Here is a 22,602-nt window from a genome sequence, read left to right as displayed (position 1 = left end):
TTTGTCTTTTCCCTTGAGAACAGAAAAATTGTGTTGACATCAAGCCTGCTTATGGAACTCTGGGGCTTTCTGGTGCTAATAGATTTATTCAAGTATATGAAATGAGTAGTCTAGCACTTACTGTTGTTACTCATTTTGACTATGCATTTGTCATTCCATATTTCAGGTCTATTTGGAACCAAGAAATACAAAGTGCTTTAAATTTATGGCTAATGATAAATATTGATACATTGATCAAGACTAAAGTTTTGATTTATTATTTTTGACAGTTCTCATATTTTGTAACACTTCACTGGTTACTATGTGTATAAGTGTGATGAGTGGAAAAACCAGACTATAAATGCACACATCTGTGCCTTGACACCTTTAACTATCAGCATAAATTATATAAGCAAGATTTCCTAATTATGTATGATCTGTCATAAGATCAGAAGATTATAGGTACATGACTAAATTTTCAAGTGGCAATAAAAATTCTGACTCTATATATACTCACATATATATTTACTACATACATACACACATAGACATATTATATGAAATGTGCATCCCTGATAGAAGTATCTAATAAAACTTTGACAACTTTTCTAAATATATCACAGTTTTTATTGGGCTTAGATTTAAAGGGAGTCTGAAAGCTATTTAGTTTCTGCAGCATGCATATAGTGGACAACTGCCAGCAAAGGGCTTTATCACAGTATAAATGGGGTTTTAAGTGTTTGTTTCCAGTACAGGTTCTCGCAGCCCAGGCACTTCCCAGTCTCATTGTTCCTTTGTTCTAGCGGACGTACAAAGGATTGACTGTTTTGTTTTCTGGTTCAGAAAGATTAGATAAAGTCTGCATTTCTGAACTTCACCCTTTAGGCACGCAACGTTAAAATTTGTTTTCTATATGCCATATTTTGCAGATTAAATATGTTTAGATTCTACTGATCATAACATATTTTAAAATTTGTATCTGGTTTGATAGTACATACAGATGACAGTATTGATCCCTTTTGAACTATCACTGGAAGCAACTGTCCCTCTCATCCTTGTCCTTAAAATGCCACTTCAGCAGAAGTATGTCATCTCAGTTGGGTAGGACAGCATTGTTCTTGAGTTTCACTGGCTATGAGAGTCTCATAATCTCCTCTATATCTTGTTACTTCTCAAAACTGCCTTGGAATGTAAGTATTATTACTATACTCACCAGACAGATGGGAAAGTGGAGGCTTAGACAGGTTAAGTAACGTGCCCAAAGTTCATGACCTTGTTAGAGCTGAAATTTGAATTTAGCTCTGACTCCAGAGCCCATGCTGCCTGCCATTATATTTTACTGCTTCTGTGGCAGTATTTTCACCTAATAATAGGTTATATAATAATAGCAGCTAACTTTCAGCACTTACTACATGCCAGACACAGTTCTAAGTACTTTTTATTCAATTTAATCTTCGTAACAATTCTACTAAAAAGATATCATAAAGATTGCATAAATGAGGAAACTGAGGCACAGGGAGGTTAAAGAATTGCCCAAAGTACACAGCTACAAATAGGAGAGCCCAATTCAAGCCCCCAGGCCATCAAACTCTAGAGCATACGTTTTTCAGGTTAACCAAAAGGCTGTGTGCTATGGTGTGAGCCATGCAGCCTTGTCTTCCAAGCTCACCTGTGTTTCAGGCACTCTATGAATTTTTGTCTTAGCTACTGCTGCTTCAGTTTGTGTGTCAGCTAGCATTTATGGTGTTATTATTGATGTTATAAATGTGGCACATATAATTTTTGCAGTATGATATACTTACATAAATCATAGCATAATACATAGAAACATTAGATTTCATAGGCTGTATTAAGCCTTTGGTGTCTATTGGTCAGCCATACATAGTCTTATGAGTTGTCTGTCCACAGCTGCCTTTTGAATATAGAGTAAGGCTATCTTATGTTATTTTTATATGTTGATTACAAGTGAACATCTTCTTAAAACATATAAGAAGGTTATATCTTCTAATAAGGTCTAGGATTCCTGGTGTTACATTGTGAGCAAAATACAGTCTACCAGGAGGTAGTGAAGTTTCTATAGCCATGCCATTATAATATCTGGCCTGATCCTTAAATATTGTTCTCCAATATCTTGATCCCACTTTCTAGACCAAGAACCATGTTGGATTTCTGAAAATTTCTAATAAAGATGTCTCTCAGCAGTTCTACTCTCAGCATTCAGGGTAGGGGCACCCCCTTATTTCTTGGGTTTTACTCCCTACTATACCAAAAGAATGGCTGCTCACTAAATTTCATTGACCTAGTTCCTAACCCAGATATGCTTCTTATTCTTTTCAAATTCAGTGGTGGAGATTCAACACAGGCAAAGCAGGACTCCTCAAACTGATCCTTGGCTTTGAGAGCTGAAATAAGGTGAACAGCTGGGTGTAAGATTTTCTCATTCCCACTTACTCTGGGTGCTCTGGCAACACCAAAGTGCCCCTAAATTGAGATTTTAAAAATCTAGTAATATAGGGGGCCAGGCTGGGTAGCTCATGCCTGTAATCCCAGCACTTTGGGAGGCCAAGGCGGGCAGATCACCTGAGGTCAGGAGTTCGAGACCAGCCTGGCAAACATGGTAAAACCCTGTCTCTACTAAAAATTTAAAAAAAAAAAAAAATAGCCAGACATGGTGGCTTGCACCTGTAATCCCAGCTACTTGGGAGACTGAGGTAGGAGAAATGCTTGAACCTGGGAGGCAGAGGTTGCAGTGAGCCAAGATCACGCCACTGCACTCCAGGCTGGGCGACAGAGTGAGACTCTGTCTCAAAAAAAAAAAAAAAAAAAAGAGAGAGAGAGAAGAAAATCTAGAGATATAGGGAATTTCAACTACCAGGAGAATCTATTTTGGTAAGCAAACCTATCTTAGGTTTATAATCAGATCTGTATCTTTTGTGGTTGTCTAATATCTAAAAGCCACCCAAAGTTAAGTATACTAGACACCAACAGTCCACAATCTAGGAAGAAGTTCAATGTATGTTTCAAATTATTTCTTAATATTTGTATTTTCTGTTAAGATCTTCAGTATTTATCCAGGCATAACCTGGATGTTTGTTAATGTTTGAAAAATTTGCTAAACTATAAGCCAAAGAAAATATAACTTTGCTGGGACTTTCAAGATCAGAGTGAAAGGGTAGGTTTGGAAGTGAAGAAAAATGCCAATTTATTTCACAAAGAACAGATTAATTTTTTAAGAAAAATGAATCTGGACTGCAGTAAAATAAGCAGTTATTTGCAAAAGTCCTCAAACCATGTTTCTTTTTCTTTTTCTTTCTTTCTTTCTTTTTTTTTTTTTTTTTTTTTTTTTGTTGTTGTTGTTGTTATTTGCCTTGCAGATCCTTTACCACCTGCTAGGTTTGGAATCAGTAAAGAGAAGACTACTTCAACCAGCTTGCATGTTTGGTGGACACCTTCTTCCGGAAAAGTCACCTGGTATGAGGTGCAATTATTTGATGAAAATAACCAAGAAATACAGGGGGTTCAAATTCAAGAAAGTACGTCATGGAATGAATACACTTTTTTCAATCTCACTGCTGGTAGTAAATACAATATTACCATCACAGCTATTTCCGGAGAAAAACGTTCTTCTTCAGTTTATACCAGTGGATCAACAGGTGAGATCTGTTTATTTATGGCTGAGTAGTTAACAGTCTATGATACTTTTCAAGTTATACTTTATTCAAGAAATAAGAGTAAGATTGCTACTCCAGAACAAAATTAATTAATTAGCAATTAGTTAACTTTTTTTTTTCTTTTTTGAGATGCAGTCTCTTACTGTCGCCTGGGCTGGAGTGCAGTGGCGCCATCTCAGCTGTCTGCAGCCTGCACCTTTCAGGTTCAAGCAATTCTCCTGCATCTGCCTTCCAAGTAGCTGGGATTACAGGCACCCCACCGCCACCACCACGCCCAGCTAATTTTTGTATTTTTAATAGTGACAGGGTTTCACCATGTTGGCCAGGCTGGTCTCAAACTCCTGACCTTGTGATTTACCCGCCTTGGCCTCCCAAAGTGCTGGGATTACAGATATCAGCCACTGTGCCTGACCAATTAGTTAACTTTTTAAAAGGAGCTTGTGCAGTACAGTGGACAGACTGGACTGAAAATAAGATAGGTGGCTATGCTGCTCACTTGCTTAGCAGTTTTGAAGAAGTTATGGGACTTCTCTGGAATTGAAGTTTTCTCCAATTTGGAATAGATACCCCCTAATGGCCCTTCTAACTCACATCTAAAGCAACAAAAACTTTCTGTCCCATTTTCGTAGTTTGTGCCATAAAACTTTTTTTTTAAATGTTTTTCTTCTTTGTATACTCTTCTCATAACATCAAGACATAATGTTTCCTAAGTATTTCCATGTTTGAAACAAGTATTTGTTTTCTCGATATGGTGAAAAATAAGTCATCTATGCACCCACATATTATGATATACATGGCACATTACTACCTCCTTCCATAAAGTACATGTCTTTCATGTCATTTACTCTCCCCTCATTTTCTCTCTTCTTTTTATTATTTTTTTTTAATTATACTTTAAGTTCTGGGGTACATGTGCAGAACGTGCAGGTTTGTTACATAGGTATGCACATGCCATGGTGGTTTGCTGCACTCATCAACCCATCATCTACATTAGGTATTTCTCCTAATGCTATCCCTCCCCAACCCCCACCCCCCAACAGGCCCCAGTGTATGATGTTCCCTTCCCTGTGTCCACGTGTTCTCCTTGTTCAACCCCAATTTATGAGTGAGAACGTGCTGTGTTTGGTTTTCTGTTCCTGTGTTAGTTTGCTGAGAATGGTGGTTTTCAGCTTCATCCATGTTCCAAAGGACATGAACTCATCCTTTTTTATGGCTGCATAGTATTCCATGGTATATATGTGGCACATTCTCTCTCTCTTTTTTAAATCTCTCTCTCCATTTTTCATCTTCTATAATTCTTTCCTTTCTCTCTTCCGCTTACTGCTGTGCAATGTTATATACGTCACTGGCAGAAACTATGTTAATACCTATTAAGTGGGGGAGGTAGACAAGTAAATATGATGTAATTTGAGGCTACAGACTTTGAAAAGAGCACTAATCAAAGTTCCAGTGGAATTTCCAGTATCCTGGTATTTATGAATGCTATTACCATGTTAAGATGTACAGAGAAACATAAATGAATGTGTAACTTCTAATTAAATGTGTCTATGTCTCCTATAATGGAATTATAAATGACATTTTTGACATGCATTTTATCCCACTAGTGCCATCTCCAGTGAAAGATATTGGTATTTCCACAAGAGACAATTCTCTCCTGATTTCCTGGTCCCATGGTTCTGGGAATGTGGAACGATACCGGCTGATGCTAACGGATAAAGGGATCCTAGTTCAAGGCGGTGTTGTGGACAAACATGCTACTTCCTATGCTTTTCATGGGCTGACACCTGGCTACATCTACAACCTCACTGTTGTGACTGAAGCTGCAGGGCTGCAAAACTACAGGTGGAAAGTAATCAGGACAGGTAAGCTTCCCCTAGCTAGCTGAAGAAGAATAAAGCTCAAATCGAGGAAATGTTTAATAAATCAAGCTTACTATTTGAGTAACAGTAATGTAGGACAAGTTGAAATTCTTATAAGGCATAGAAGACCTATACCCACTTTTCTACTCAGAAAAAGAAGGATTCTCTTTTATTCTAAAGTTTAGGCTAGTCCTTGGCAACATTTTGAAGTAAGCAAAGTTAAGTACTGACATGGACCTAGCTTCTCTTCTTCTCTTTTTAATACTCCATCTTTTTGCTAACGATTCCTACTTCCTTTTCTTAACCAGGCATCCACTGTCTTTATGACATCACTCACAGTGAACCAGAATTACCTTCTTCATGCTATACATAGCCCTACTCCCATGTGACAATCATTTCCAAAACTTGCTAACCACATGACCTGGGTCCCAATACCATAGGACCAATTCCCACAGCCTACCCTAGACTAATAAATGAATCTATGCTAAATATCAATGAATAGTTTATACAAACTTTGATTCATTCAGCAAATAATTATTGAATGTAAGCTAGATGCTGGACATTGCCGATATAACATCCAAGAGAGACAAAGTCTTTGCCCTCACGGAGCTTACATTTTATTAGCGTCTAATGCCTCTAGCAAGTCTAACGTGTAAATTAAATCTCCTCTCTTGGTAAGTTATCTAATTGTAAGAGAAACTCTAATATATGTAGTGCCTTAGATATTAGTTTCTGGAACTATAGGAGGCTGGTGGGAAAGATATTTGAGGACACCAGCACATTTGCATAGTTTTATAGCACACCTCACATATATGTAGATATTCCTGGCCAAAAATGTTCTATATATCTCAAAAGTTATTTATGTACATCAAGAGCAAATTGCATTCCTAACTGCCTTATGCAAAATCAGAGTGCTATGCCCATTCTTTTCTCTATTTTTTTTTTTTTTTTTTGAGACAGAGTTTCACTCTTGTTGCCCAGGCTATGGCATGATCTTGGCTCACTGCAACCTTGATCTCCCAGGTTCAAGCAATTCTCTCACCTCAGTCTCCTGAGTAGTTGGGATTACAGGCACCCGCCACCATGTCTAGCTAATTTTGGGGGTTTTGTTTGTTTGTTTGTTTGTTTGTTTGTTTTTGAGACAGAGTTTCGCTCCTGTTACCCAGGCTGGAGTGCAATGGTGCGATCTCAGCGCACTGCAACCTCCACCTCCTGGGTTCAGGCAGTTCTCCTGCCTCAGCCTCCTGAGTAGCTGGGATTACAGGCACGCGCCACCATGCCCAGCTAATTTTTTGTATTTTTAGTAGAGACGGGGTTTCACCATGTTGACCAGGATGGTCTCGATCTCCTGACCTCGTGATCCACCCCCCTCGGCCTCCCAAAGTGCTTGTATTACAGGCGTGAGCCACCGCGCCTGGCCCTAATTTTTGTATTTTTAGTAGAAATGGGGTTTCACCATGTTGACCAAGATTGTCTTGAACTCCTGACCTCAGGTGATCCACCTGCCTCAGCTTCCCAAAGTGTTGGGATTACAGGCATGAGCCACTGCTCCCAGACGCCCATTCTTTTAAGGAAGTTTCATTAATTTATATTCTAGAAAAAGTATTTACCAAAGGTTATCTCCCTTTTAATCGTTTTGCTTTGATGAAGTAGTAATACAACTCATTAACTTGATCATGATTTAATATAAAAATTAAAGTATTTTTAATCACATAAAATTCTATAATCACCAATCAATTGATCAATCTATTATGTACCCAATTTTATTAAATATTAATATATAAAAACAAAAAGAAGTGAGGCAGATGACAGACCTTTTTGTGCCTTCCACTTAAAGAATTTCTGAACTGGAAAGGACCATTGTAGGTCTTTGACCTAGCCTTATTTGCAACTAAGAAACACTACAAGGCTCAGTGAGCTAGAAAGAGCTGTCCAGAGTTTCCCAGCTGACCAAAATGGCCCAGTCCGAACCAGAATCCAAGCTTCTGCTTGCCAGGATTTGGGCCTTGCCACATGGCTTACCTTGGGTTCTACAGCATTATTTTTGACTCTTTTTAAATTTTTTTTATTTTTATTTTTATTTTACCATCTGAAGAGGATACTTCTTCCCTTTCAAAGTACTTGTTTTCTCCAGAACAAGGAGTGTGGCTTGCAGAAATAAAAATACAGATCAAAATTTGGCCATAGTACTGGTGAGATATTCTGAGTAAAAGTCTCTTTTCTGTTCGTTTCTAATTAGCCCCCATGGAAGTCTCAAATCTGAAGGTGACAAATGATGGCAGTTTGACCTCTCTAAAAGTCAAGTGGCAAAGACCTCCTGGAAACGTGGATTCCTACAACATCACCCTGTCTCACAAAGGGATCATCAAGCAATCCAGAGTATTAGCACCTCGGGTTACTGAAACTCACTTTAAAGAGTTAACCCCCGGACGACTTTATCAAGTTACTGTCAGCTGTGTCTCTGGTGAACTGTCTGCTCAGAAGATGGCACTGGGCAGAACATGTGAGTCTTGGGCACCAGAATGTTGCTTTTGCTTGGTTGCTCTAATCACTCTCTGATCCACCTTAGAATAGGACAAAATAAGTTAGCAGGAAAACTCCTATCCCAATCTGAGAAGTGGAGCCTATGTAACTGAAGGTGTCTGGGTTATGGCCCATTTATCTGAGTCACTCAAGCAAATGAGTTTGGATTTCTGAATGATCTGCGTATTGTTTCTGTCTTATGCTTTTTCATGTCACATCACTTAAGTAGCATAAATGCATTAGCATTGATACCAGCATATAAAACATTTCTGATTCATTCTTACAGTGAGAACCAGTTAGCATTTAACCATGTTTTCCATACATTATTTTATTAATTTATGTCCTCAAACACTTATGTATCCAGTGCCTTATATGTGTGAGTTACTGTACTGTAAGCTTTGGGCATTGTTAAAATGAATAAGGCATGCTACTTGCCTTTAAGGCAGGATTCAGCAAACTACCCCATCTGGTGCCAAATCTGGTCTGTGGCCTGATTTTGTTTAGCCCTCAAGCTAAGAGAGTTTTTTACATGTTTAAAGAGTTGTACAAATAAACAAGAAAAAGATGAGACAGAGACCATATGTGTCCTGCAAAACTTGAAATATTTAGTACCTGATCCTTACAGAAAAAAATTGCCTAACTCTCGCTTTAGAAAAGTTCCATTTTAATCACTGATGTAGAATACACATGTGTACAAAGATAAAAATAATACATTTCAATAATAGTGACTGTATTGCTATTTCCATGTATCAGGCACTGACTAAAGAATTTACACCCATTATTTCATTTAGTTGTCACAACAAAACTGTGAGAGATTTCCTGCTATTATCACCATTATACAGATAATTCAAAGAGGTCAAATAATTTATCCATAGTCATCCAGCCAGTAAGTGGTGGAGCTAGAATTTAAACCAGGCTGTTTGATTCCAGAGTCCATTCTCTCTGCTGTTAGAGATCTGAAGTAAGAGCTACATGGTCAAAAAGGAAAGAGAACAAAATTCTCTTTCATAAGAGGAGTAAAAACTTGGAGGAAATGGGAGCAGGACATGGTAATTCACACCTATAATCCCAGCACTTTGGGAGGCCAAGGTGGTGAATCACTTGAGCCGAGGAATTTGAGACCAGCCTGGGCAACATGGTAAGACCTTGTTTCTAGAAAAAAAAAAAAAAAAATTAATTAGCTGGGCTTGGTGACACATGCCTGTGGTCGTAGCTACTCAGGAGGCTGAGCTGGGAGGATTGGTTGAGCCATGATTACACCACTGCACTCCAACAGAGTGTGACCCTGTCTCAAAAAAAAAAAAAAAAAAAAAACTTGGAGGAAATGGAAATGGTCTTTAATCAGGACCTAAAAAATGTAAAGTTCATGACAAATAAGGAGGGAAAAGAGGGAAGAGCTTTTGGGGTGAAGGGAACAATATAAACAAAGGCCCAGAGGCAGAAGAGCCCAGACTTGCCGGTAAAGCCAGTTTCCCAAGAGTAGGAAAGGAACGAGGGTGGCAGCAGAAAGCAGTCTGAGTTAAGACTGAAAAGATTTGGGGTCTGAACTTGAAGAGCTAAAAATGTAAGCAGAGGACTTGACATTTTATTCTGTAGATCATAGGGTGACCTTGAATGTTTTTAAGAAAAAAAAAAAATAGAGGTTAATCTTGTAAGAACATTAATTTTTTTAGCTGGAAAAGAAAAGAGAGGAATCCCTCATGATTATGTCATCCAATATCTCTTCCAAAGGATGCCACATATTACTAGATTATTAACAATGTAACAGAAGATTACATTGCTGATATTTCTAAAATGATTTTAGCAGACATTTCTTGTCAAATGTCTCTGAAATGAAAAACACTCTTTTGCAATCCACAGACATCAAGATGGGATAGAAGTGTTTTGAACTGCAGGTATTGTGTCTCCTATCTACTGCTGCCCAAGAAAAGTAAATAAGTATCCTTACTTCTGGTTTGTAATATCTCCTTTTTGATATCATTTCATCATTTAGTTCCAGACAAAGTTGCAAACCTGGAGGCAAACAGTAATGGCTGGATGAGGTCTCTTGCAGTGAGCTGGTCGCCCCCTACTGGAGACTGGGAGCAGTATCGGATCCTACTCTTCAATGATTCTGTGGTGCTGCTCAACGTCACTGTGGGAAAGGAAGAAACACACTATGTCATGGATGACATTGGGCTTATACCGGGAAGACAGTATGAGGTGGAAGTCACTGTTGAGAGCGGAAATTTGAAGAATTCAGAGCGTTGCCAAGGCAGGACAGGTAGGCAAATGTGAAGATGTTAATACTAATAAAAGCATAATTTGTTCCCTCTCCCAAGTAACCCACATAACTGCCAATATCATAACCTGGTGTTCACTAAATTTGAAATATTAAGGACTTTAAGACTAACATGGGGTTTCTATCACCTAATTTGTCAAATTAGAACATTAAAAGTCACTTGCACTAGTAACTCCATTATTTCATGAAAGAAAGCCATTTTAAACACCAAAAGAGTAGGATAGATACAGTCTGAAAATAAGGACGAATCCTTCCCACAAAAGAAGAACATTTTGCTAGTGATCGGCATTACAGAACCATTGCCTTGGCCTCATGTTGACTCATGTGGGGATTTCAGGTACCAAGGAAGAGTGATTAAAATGGAGAGGGATGTATTTGGATTTTAGGGAAGGGAAGAATGAAGATACTGGAATGAGAAAACAGGTTCAAAGAGGTTATGACTTGCCAAAAGCATTGCAATACAATCGTGACAGTAAGAGTACCAAGACTCATGTTTCAGTATCCTCATACTGTCAAATACTTGTACTCATATTGTCAAATAACAGAGTTGCACTTCCAAGTTCAATATTTTTTTGGTAATCTTTGTAATGTGAAATACTCCATACTTAGAGTAAAATTCAAATACCTTCTTTCTTAGTTTGCCTGATAATAAGGAAATAACTACATGGATTCAATGTTCTTCTTAGAAGAATATCAAAGAAAAGGATCATGACACCCACTTAGCTTGCCAACTGTGTCTTGCAGTAATCTCCTCATCTTCCAAATATTGATATCCACTGGATGATGATCAAAGACCTACAGCAGCTTAAACTAAGGCTACTTTTAGTATTTCACAGGAAAAGCATCTGTGTCGTCTCCAGTATTTTATCACTCATCTCAAATAACTTGGAAATGTAAGATGAACATTAGAGGCTCTCAGTATGTCAGCATAATTCTCAGGAGAACTTTTATTTTATTTTTATTTTTTATTTTTATTTTTTGAGACAGATTCTTACTCTGTCTCCCTGGCCTAGGCTGGAGTGCAGTGGTACAATCTCGACTCACTGCAGCCTCTGCCTTCCAGGTTCAAGCAATTTTCATGCCTCAGCCTCCCAAGTATCTGGGATTACAGGCAAGTGCCACCATGCTCAGCTAATTATTTTATTTTTAGTAGTGATGGGGGTTTACCATGTTGGCCAGGCTGGTCTCAAACTCCTAGCCCCAAGAAATCCACCCACTTTGGTCTCCCAAAGTGCTAGGATCACAGGCATGAGCCACTACGCCAGGCCAAACTTTTCTTTTTCTTTTCTCTCTTTTATTTTGTTTGAGACAGAGTTGCTCTTGTTGCCCAGATTGGAGTGCAATGGCACAATCTTGGCTCACTACAGCCTCTACCTCCCAGGTTCAAGTGATTATTCTATCTCAGCCTCCCAAGCAGCTAGGATCACATGCATGTGCCTGACTAATTTTGTATTTTTAGTAGAGTTGGGTTTTCACCATATTGACCAGGCTGGTCTCAAACTCCTGACCTCAGGTGATCCACCCGCTTTGACCTCCCAAAGTGCTGAGATTACTGGCGTGAACCACTGCACCTGGACCAAACCTTTCTTAAACTGTACCTCCAGTTTACCTTATTCAGGTAGCCTGAAGTAGCCCTCAATGTAAATAATTAAATTATTTCTCTATACTGAAGAAGGAAGATGCAGAGTTAGGGACTCAATTAGGGTGGATATTTAGAAAATTTATGGATGCAAAATTTACAATAAAATTTTTCATACTTGATTCTTTCATAATTTAAGGCACCAAGAGTTTATTTATTTGTTTATTTATTTGAGATGGAATCTAGCTGTGTAGCCAAGGCTGGTGTGCAGTGACACAATCTCAACTCACTGCAGCCTCCACCTCCCAGGTTCAAGCAATTCTCATGCCTCAGCCTCCCAAGTAGTTGGGACTACAGGAGCAAGCCACAATGCCTGGCTAATTTTTATATTCTTAGAAGAGATGGGGTTTTGCCGTATTGGCCAGGGTGGTCTCGAACTCCTGACCTCAAGGGATCCACCCGTCTTGGCCTCCCAAAGTGCTGAGATTACAGGCATGAGCCACTGTGCCCAACCAACACTTTATTCATAACAATGTCTCCTAGAAATTGTAATATTAAAACCTTTTAAAGGAATCAGTTTTGATTCTTTGTATAAGACAAGTCCTCAATTTGATGTTATTGTTATTTGCCAGCCAACTCTCCCTTCCTTGAACACATCGGTGTCCCGCACCTCAGAAATGAGGGAAAGTTGCACTTGGTCTCCCCGACCTATGGGGATAACAGATACTCCTAACTCCACCTAAATACTCAAACAGGAACTTAGTGATTTTTTGAATGACAAGATTGGAATAAATACTTTTGTATTACAGAATTCATATAAAAAGATAAACTCTAATAAAGTATTAGGTAGTCAAAAATCAATGACTCTTCTAGCAAAACGTTTTCCAATCGAGTCTTTATTTCTGGTAACGTTACGTTAACAAAGTTTTTGTGGTAAGATTTTGTTTTAATGCTCAGAGGCATTCATTTAAAAAATGTTGAACTGAAACACTCTTAAGGGGGTAAGAGAAGAGCTCTCAAAAGTGTACCCTATGAATGTGTCTGTCTATCAATAACCCAAGTTTCCATTGCTTTTTCCTCAGTCCCCCTGGCTGTCTTCCAGCTTCGTGTCAAACATGCCAATGAAACCTCACTGAGCATCATGTGGCAGACCCCTGTAGCAGAATGGGAGAAATACATCATCTCCCTAGCCGACAGAGACCTCTTACTCATCCACAAGTCACTCTCCAAAGATGCCAAAGAATTCACTTTTACTGACTTGGTGCCTGGACGAAAATACATGGCTACGGTCACCAGTATTAGTGGAGACTTAAAAAATTCTTCTTCAGTAAAAGGAAGAACAGGTATTAACCTTTATGAATTTTACATTTTAAAGTGTTCTGTCTGCTATTTAATTTAACACGCAATTTACAAGTATTCATTAACATATTTAAAATGTTAAAAACATGCCATTTACAAGTATTCATTAACATGCAATTTACAAGTATTCATTAAGTGCCATTTATGTGCTGGGCATTGTTTTACGGATCCTTCTATTGTGTTTGTTTTCTATTTTACCAATTTCAGTTCTTATCTTTATTAGTTCCTTCTTTTTACTTTGCTTGAATTTATTTTGCTAAACTTGAAAAAGAGTAAAGAACTACCCTTCCAAGGAGTTTTGCTGCAAAGGAGAACAGAGAAATAGGGCAGCATCTACAAGAAGAAGTATGGTTGAAAGGAGGATGATTTTTTTAAGGGTAGAAGAAATAACAGCATGTTTTATGTTGGAGGGAATGATCTGGAAGATGCAGAAGGTGAATGATGATGATATAAAGTAAGAGGGAAGAATTGCTGCAGTTATTCCATAAGTAGGCAAGAGGTATTGGGATCTAGAGCGCAAGTGAAGGAATTGGCTTTAGAAAGGAGCATGGGCAATCTAACCTCAGTGTCAGCTGGAATATTAGTCTGTTTTCACACTGCTATAAAGATACTACCCAAGACTGAGTAATTTATAAAGGAAAGAAGTTTAATGGACTCACAGTTCTACATGGCTGGGGAGGCCTCAGGAAACTTACAATCATGGTAGAAGGTGAAGGTGAAGCAGGCACCTTTTTTTTTTTTTTCTTTTTTTCTTTACCCAACCAATGGTATGGCATGCTAAGCAGGGGATGAGCATGGGGATTACAATCCAAGATGAGATTTGGGTGGGGACACAAAGCCAAGAGAATATGTGGGCACAGATGCCAATAGGTGGATAGTTGTAGGGTGAGCAGTTATCTTCTAATTGCTCTCATTTTTTCAGTGTAATTGGAAGCAAAAACATCAAGATTTCCCTTTTTAGCTGGATGCAGTGGCTCACACCTGTAATTCCAGCACTTGGGGAGGTTGAGAAGAGTTGATCTTGTGGCGGGAAATTCAAGACCAGCCTGGCCAACATGAAAAGACACTGTCTACTAAAATTACAAAAATTAGCTGGGAGTGATGGCATATACCTATAACCCCAGCTACTTCGGAGGCTGAGGCAGGAGAATCGCTTGAACCCAGGAGGTAGAGGTTGCAGTTAGCCAAGATCATGTCACTGCATGCCAGCCTGGGTGATAAAGTGAGACCCTGTCTCAAAAGCAAAAACAACAAAAAATGATTTTCTTTTTTGATGTATGTACTATTGTTCTGTATCTTATTTTTCTCTCCTTTTTTGATCCCACAAAAAACATAATTATTGCTTTATATAGTCAACATCTTTTTAGAATTACCTACCGATTTATTACCTTTTTTTTCCTCATTTTTTTCTTCCTACATCTGAGATGTTTTATCTGTGATTATTTTCCTTTATCCTGGAGAATGTTATTCAAATTTCTTCATTGACAGCTTCTAGGGACAAACTCTCTCAAATTTTGTTTTTGCTGGGCATATTTTTCTATAGCTGTCATCTTTATATAGCTCTCAGTCTTGAAAGATATTTTCCTTAAGTTCCAACTCTGTGTTTAAAGTTATTCACTCTCAGCACATAGAAGATATTATTCTACTCTTTCTTGCATTTATTGTTGTTGCTGAAAAGTCAGCTCTCAGTCTAATTTTATTTCTCTATAAGTCTGTTTGCTATGACAGCCTTTAGGACCTACTTTTTGCCTTTGGTGTTCAGAATTGTTTCACAATAGTAATCAAGGTGTAGATATATATCTTTTTGTTTCACCTGCTTAAGATTTATTGGTATTTCTGTACTTTCCAGTTTAGTGTCTTTCTATAGTCCTGGAAATTCTCAGCTATTAACTCTCCGATATTTCCTCTTGCCTTTTCTCCATCCCCCTGCCCCATTATATTCTGGTATTCTAGAACACACATATACAAACACACCAATATATTTCATATTTTCCATGTGTTTTCTCTCTTAACTACAGTATAGGTAATTTTCTCATCTTTTTGATTCATTTCATTAATTCTTTCTTCAGCTCTGTCTAATCTGTCTTAAAATCTACCTACTGTGTTTTAAATTTTAATTGTTCTTCACTTTAAGCATTCTCTTTGGCTCTCTTTCAAATTTATGTTGTGCTCTGTTGCTCTTTAGTTATATTTTCATTCCTTTCCTGCATTACTATATGCAAATTAACAATGTTTACTTTCCATCCTAGGTCTGATACTAGCTGAAATCTTCAGGAGTTAAGTCCTGTTGTCTTTTGATTTTCCTGCCTTTTTTAAATGGTACTTTATTTCTTTAAATGTATGTGATTTTTTTTTAACTATAAGCTGATTTTCCCTAGAATTTTATTCTGTGAAAACTATTTAAGGCCATGTTTGAAGGTGAGTTACAGAAAGAATTTTCTTTTCATTTGATTCTTTCAGGTGCACGAGACTACTATCAAATCAGACTTACTTCAATCTAAACTGTCAACTTGAGGTTTTTTGATCATCTGGGTTTTATAAATTCAGGTTACAAACACATTGAAACTATCTTAAGTTTATGAATTCTAAGAGGAAATCATTTTCTCCATCCAGTATTAAGAAGGCTGAGGCTGTATGGGGAGTAAAGAAGGAATATTTTTTTCACTTATACTTAGATTGTAGCCTTTCCAATGTTATGCAAGGTCACCTATGAGTTTCTTCAGCCTGGAAAAATCTACACTTTACCTCCTTTCTCCAATATCCTGCAATGCTATAAAATCAAAGCTTAAATTTGTGTTTGAAAGGTACTCTCAACACAAGTTTGCTTCATGATCCAATTATCTCTCTATCCTTTATTTTTTGGCCTTTGAGAATCACTTACATTCCTGACAAGTCATTCATTTACATTTTCATATTTTATCCAATATGCATAGTTGTATTTGTTGGAAGGATTTTCATGGTATCTAGATTATCACACTGCCAGAAATGGAAGTCCAAGGCATTGTTTTAGACCTAAGGCCATTTTTGTCATCCCCACCACCCATCTTGCTCGATCATACGGTAAAGGCATGTTTAACTGTGTAGAAAACTGCCAGACTGCTTTCCAAAGTGTTTGTAAAATTTTGCATTCCCACCAGCAATGTATGAGATTTCTACTTCCTCCACATTCTCAGCATGTAGTACATGATATTAACAGTTTATTTGTTTTAAGATTTAACCATTCTAATGGAATAGCCATTATAACAAGATAATAGTATTTCATGTGGTTTCAATTTGCCTTTTTCTTTTTTTCTTTTCTTCCTTTTTTCTTTTTTTTTCTTTCTTTTTTTTTTTTTTTTTTTTTTTTTTGAGATGAGTCTTGCTCTGTCGCCAGGCTGGAGTGCAGTGGTGTGATCTTGGCTCACTGCAACCTCCGCCTCCAGGTTTCAATTGATTCTCCTGCCTCAGCCTCTCAAGTAGCTCGGACTACAGGCGCATGCCACCACACCCAGCTAATTTTTTATTTTTAGTAAAGACAGGGTTTCATCATGTTGGCCAGAAGGTCTTGAACTCTTGACCTCATGATCCGCCCTACTCAACCTCCCAAAGTGCTGGGATTGCAGGCATGAGCCACCAGTCCAGCCTAATTTGACTTTTACTGATGTCTAATGGCTTTAAGAATCCTTTCACAAGCTTATTTGTCTTACATTTATATTCTTTGGGGAAGTTTTTGTTCAACTATTTTGCCAAGTTTAAAATAGGGTTGTTTGTCCATTGGATCTTAAATCATTTTGATTCTCTATATAAGCATCTTTTTCAAAGTAGTAGAGCCTCTCTAGAGGAGTAGTTCTCCATCTGCCACAGGAAATAGAACTGAGAGTCTATAGCAACAACACAAAAATTATTTTTAGCACTTTCAAGTCTGTCTCCATTTTTTGACTCATTTTTCTTACACTTTCTTAAGGCGACTAAGTGTCATTTGTTTTGTCTCCTGTCTACTGTTTTAGTGCCCGCCCAAGTGACTGACTTGCATGTGGCCAACCAAGGGATGACCAGTAGTCTATTTACGAACTGGACCCAGGCTCAGGGAGATGCAGATTTTTACCAGGTCTTACTGATCCATGAAAATGTGGTCATTAAAAACGAAAGCATCTCCAGTGAGACCAGCAGATACAGCTTCCACTCTCTCAAGTCCGGCAGCCTGTACTCCGTGGTGGTAACAACAGTGAGTGGAGGCATCTCTTCCCGACAAGTGGTGGTGGAGGGAAGAACAGGTAAGTGGAGCTATGTGTCTGTGACTTACTAAGATCTGAATACATAAGGCCCCAGTCAGAATATTATAGAAACATCCAAAAATCAGACTCATCCCTGGCCTTCCTAAAAGCTAAATTTCAGTGCCACTCAGTAGGTATGGAATAGAAGTTGGGAGATGGGTGATGGCAAGAGAGAATAAATTCTGAATTTTTTAACATCTCCAATAAACATGTCAGAACTCCTCACTTGATGCCTAGGCTTATCCCCTTATTCAGCTGATTTCCTTTGACATGTTTATGTCCCAGTTAAGTAAATAAGTAATGAGATAAAAAACAAAACAAACCTTCCAAAGAAAACAGCTTTTACTCTTTTCTTTTCTCAGTTTTCAAGACATAAAAGAAAATGATCTCTAATTAATATGGTCAGAAGTGGAGCTGGTCTAATTTTCAGGTCTCATATATTTTCATAAGCAACATTAATAAGTGCCTAATACTATATGCCATCTAAACAATTTTTTTTACCCTTAAGCGCTCCCTTTAGAAAGCTAAGTAAACAAATAAGTGTCATATGGTCATGTGTGTCAGGGAGCCATGGCACCAAAGGAGATAGAATTTTCTGCATAATAAAATAAAAGAACATAAAAATTAATATATATGATATATAAAATTTATGTTCCAGTTTCTTAGAAAGAAAAATAAATTACGTAAACCCAATAGAAGCTCTGATAATTATTAGTGACGGTGCCTACTTAATTTTATATAATTATTATAAGTTGAATTTCAGGCATCTCTTTCATCCTCAACACTCAGATTCTGAATATCAGCTGCAGGCATCATAGATGCATCTCTTTCCAAAATCATGAATCTCACCTACTTAATGAACCCAGAGGACATTAACTTCATTGACTCTCCCAGAAGAACAGCAAAGTTACCGAGAAGATGTTTCATAGTCTGGTAGAAATTCACTGGTGTACGCCCATTTCCCTCATTCTATGACAGCTGACACTGTCACCTGCATCTTTCTCCCTGATATTTTCTTTTCTTTCTTTTAATAGCTCTTGGCACCATCCATTGGTGTAGCATACCTGGGGGAAGGGGGCTGAAAAGCTTAGCTTGGAAATCAGGAGGCCTAGGTTTTGGTCCTAGCTCTGCCATTGACGTATCTCCCTAAGCTTCTGTGTTTTAATCCATGCACAATAATTCACCCCTACCCTGGATGTCAAAGTAGGGAAGGAGAAATAATAAGAAACTGAGGAGAGGAGTGGAGGAGGACCTTGCATTCACTTCCCAGTGGCAGTTGTATCAATCACATTAGACTGATTTAATTCCTGCTTAGACAGATATAATGTTGGTGTTCATGACTGGATGTCTCTATTGGTTGATTCTTTTCCAAGTAGCAATTCAGGAATCCAGTCTCCTGTCGGTGGCTCTTCTTTGCTGTAGGTCCTCAGAGCTCTCCTCCTTTCTCCAGAGAATGAAGATGGGGGAGGAGCACAGATCATCAGTCTTGGGAGTAGACATTTCACTTCCACCCACATTCCGCTGGCCAGAACACTTACATGGCTACATCTAACTGCCTGGGAGCCTGAGAAATGTAGTCTAGCTGCGAAATGGTTGGTGAACCATATTCTGCCACACAGGTTGATTCTCATTTTAAATACCACAAGGATTGTTCAACTTGTTGTAAGCTACTAAAATAGTCTGTGCTACCTCTTGAAATAACCGGACACTTTAAATAAGTGGAACACATAATTATTTTTGCACCTATATTTTAATTAGAATAAAGGTACAAGTATCTGACCCATGTTATATGATAGAAGCATTCAAAAAAGAGACAAGAAATTCTTTGAAGAATGGTCATCAAATTTTGAGGGAACCAAATATGAATAAATACGAGCATAAGTTATTTTACGCAAACACACAAGGAGTGCACATGATCATGATAAAGGAGGAAAATGGAAGACTCCTGTACAAAGAAGCACAGTAACAGGGATTTTGAAAGGTGCCTCTTTTAGTAAATTTCTTGCTCAGTCAGTTGTAAAGAATTCAGTAGCTAAGGCCTTGATAATCCTTATCATCTCTTCAAATTGCTGAAATATTGGTCAATACTGACATAATTTTGAAAGATATTCTTATATTTCACCTGTTTCCATAGAGTTGAAACTTGTAAATAAACCCTCCTAGCCCAGGTAAGATGGCAGAATATTTAAAATTAAAGATATTAGATATACTTAATGAATCTGATTCTTATCTGAGAAAATGCTCATCCTAAAGGAAAAACAAATTTTGTATCTATTTTTTCTTAAACATGTGAATCACATTTCTGACAAAACTTTTGATAATTGTATCCTTTCTAAAACAATGTTAGTAGTTGCAGATATTTCCAGCAGTTTTTAAAAACAAGCGTAATGAGTTGCTTTTTAGAGAAACCAAGGAATGTGTGGATGGTTGGAGGGAGGAAGGAAGGAAAGAAAAGAAAAAAGGAAGAAGGATAGAAAAGGAGGGAAGGAAGGAAAAGATGAACTAATATATAAATCTTTTGGCTAAAAGTTCAACTTTACATCTAGGAAATGTCCATATATGTACATCAGCATTAGCAGAGTTGTTCAGTAGAATGCAGTTTATAACTTTTAGTGATGGATAAGTGCTTTTAAGTATAAGGTATACTTTGGGGCTTAATTCATAACGTCAGAGCATATTACATTAGGAGGATTCTCAGAATTTGTCTAGCCAAATCCTGCCTATTATAAGTGATGTTCTGATATTGAAAAATCATATGAAACTGTTAATCAAGTAATGATGAAAACAGCACTGCAGTTCATGTATATTGTAGTATTTTACCCTATATTCATTTATGGCAGTACTATTTAATGGTACTGAATTATAATTTAATTCTGATATGTGGTTCAACTTATACTCAATACTGCAATTACTAATTTGCTGACGATACATCCAGCCAGAGAGCTTGTTGAAGAGATTCGTGCGTTTTTCATTTTTGTGTGCCTGGCAACTAGTAGGTTTTCAGTAAACATTTGTGATACTAATCTCCAATTGATATAAGCAAATGATTACAGTTGACATCAGAAAAGCCATTATTGCCATAATAGTTCTCTCTGCCCTTGGTCCAGCTTCCAGACTTCTTACTTCCAAGATAGATTTTTAAGCTGATTTCTTACCACTAGAGGGCAGGAAACACTTTGCAAAGAGAAAGCATTCCCTCTGGTTGTGTTAGCTGTTAGACTTCCCGGGAATAAATAACCTCATCGCAAGGAGATTGAAGTTATCCTAGTTTAAGGTCTTTAGAAAAGCCATCGTATTCTTCCCCTTTCTCCTCAAACATTTTTGCTTTATTGGTAAGTTTGGTTCAAGTTGGTTCATTTGGATGGTTGAAATATTTGTTCCCTTTCTTACAGGGAACCTTCTGAAATATTCTATAAAGATGCCTCCACTTGAAATGCTTTTACAAACAGCATCCCCATAAAAATGTAGTCGTGGCATCCTTATATTTACAAGGCATCCCAAAGGCCTCCTGATATTTTTATTTTGGTTAGCCTTCTGATGTAAGAGCACTCAGCTTCCAGAAGCTAAATCCTCATACTTCCTTGACCTCTTACGTAATCAGATTAAATCTCCTGAGTCCATGGTTTGTGCTGATTGCAATAGATGACTCAAACTTTTGACTGTGTTTTTCTTTTTGAATCCCCCCCACCTTTCAAAATCACAGTCCCTTCCAGTGTGAGTGGAGTAACAGTGAACAATTCCGGGCGTAATGACTACCTCAGCGTTTCCTGGCTGCCGGCGCCCGGAGATGTGGATAACTATGAGGTGACACTGTCTCATGACAGCAAGGTGGTTCAGTCCCTTGTCATCGCCAAGTCTGTCAGAGAATGTTCCTTCAGCTCCCTCACCCCAGGCCGCCTCTACACTGTGACCATAACTACAAGGAGTGGCAAGTACGAAAATCACTCCTTCAGCCAAGAGCGGACAGGTAAGGCTGTATGAAGGTTCAGTGCTCTGTAAGAACCAATTCACATGTGGCTCAGGGCACCACAGAGCTGTAACAATTATGTGATGATGGGATGAAAGGCTCTTGAGATCACGGAACTGTTATGGAGTCTTTGTATTTTAATCGAAAAAATTCCTGTGTGAGCAGACCCTTTGTGACTAGAATTTATATTATATTCAAATAGCGTAAAAAGTATTCCTGTTTATGGAGTACTTTGGGTTGCTAGGGCCTGGCTTTATAAATGTTAACTAATCCTTATGAACTCCTTATTGAGGTGGCCATTGTTATTATTCCCACTTTACAGACCAGGAAACCAAGGTTCAAGGAGGTCAGGTAACTTGCCCAACTGTTTACCTTGTTAAACAGCCAGTATGTTTCAGATTTTAAACCCAGTTCTGAATGACTCCAGTGCCTACGAAGCGCTCCATCCTAAAATCCTTCCTGAAATGTCTGTTGATCAAAACCACTGTTCATCCCTTTTCACACGAGGTGAAAATGTGAACCTTTATAGTTCTAGGGCTGGGGAGCAAAAATCGTAGCAAAGGAAATGAGTGTTCAGTCCTATGTGCTGAAAATAATTAAATTTAAATAGCTACCATTTCCCAATATAATTATGCTTCCTGGAGTTTATACCTGAGGATTTCTGCTTCAGGTTGGCATCAGTACATTGTCACATGAGTCCTACTGAGCTGTGGGTTGGTTTTGTATTTTAAAATGCTAGTTTTTCCATGAGGTTCTCCAACAATTGTCCTTGTCCTATTACCTGGCAAAGGGCCTGGGGCGTAGTCGGCACTCAGTAAATATCTGGTGAAGGAATAATAAGAAATCACTTAGATCAAGGGTTCCACATGGGAGTCCATGGTTCACGGGAGACTTTAGGAATGTAGTAACCCCTGAAATTGTTTATGAGGTTGCTGAGGAAAGAGTCAGAACCTTTGAGAAGAAAGAGTCCATGGCTTTTATCAGATTCTCATGGTTTCTGTGACCCCCAAAAAGCCAAGAACCTCTGATTTATATTGTTACAGGATGCTGGCATTGAAGGGGTCCTTGGAATGATCTAATCCTATCTCCTCATTTGGATAAAGAAAGTCCCACAGAAGGAGTGTGGCTTCT

General features: G+C 38.1%; 1 protein-coding gene across 3 annotated transcripts in view; it reads left to right on the top strand.

Moving 5' to 3' along the window:
- PTPRB (protein tyrosine phosphatase receptor type B) overlaps window positions 1-22,602 on the top strand; it is a 119,014-nt gene that overhangs the window by 41,873 nt on the left and 54,539 nt on the right. For all 3 annotated transcript variants that reach the window (XM_032295666.1, XM_032295665.1, XM_032295667.1), the window contains 7 exons: window positions 3,354-3,632; window positions 5,255-5,512; window positions 7,749-8,012; window positions 10,026-10,295; window positions 12,975-13,235; window positions 17,238-17,504; window positions 21,208-21,471. In XM_032295666.1, the coding sequence (XP_032151557.1) occupies window positions 3,354-3,632; window positions 5,255-5,512; window positions 7,749-8,012; window positions 10,026-10,295; window positions 12,975-13,235; window positions 17,238-17,504; window positions 21,208-21,471 (1,863 nt within the window). The remainder of the gene's footprint in view (window positions 1-3,353; window positions 3,633-5,254; window positions 5,513-7,748; window positions 8,013-10,025; window positions 10,296-12,974; window positions 13,236-17,237; window positions 17,505-21,207; window positions 21,472-22,602) is intronic.

The sequence above is a fragment of the Sapajus apella genome, unplaced genomic scaffold (assembly GCF_009761245.1).
Source record: "Sapajus apella isolate SASKATOON/1434 unplaced genomic scaffold, GSC_monkey_1.0 scaffold2, whole genome shotgun sequence".
NCBI lineage: Eukaryota > Metazoa > Chordata > Mammalia > Primates > Cebidae > Sapajus > Sapajus apella.
Note: the sequence above shows the minus strand (reverse complement) of the source record. Positions and strands in the feature narration are given on the sequence as shown.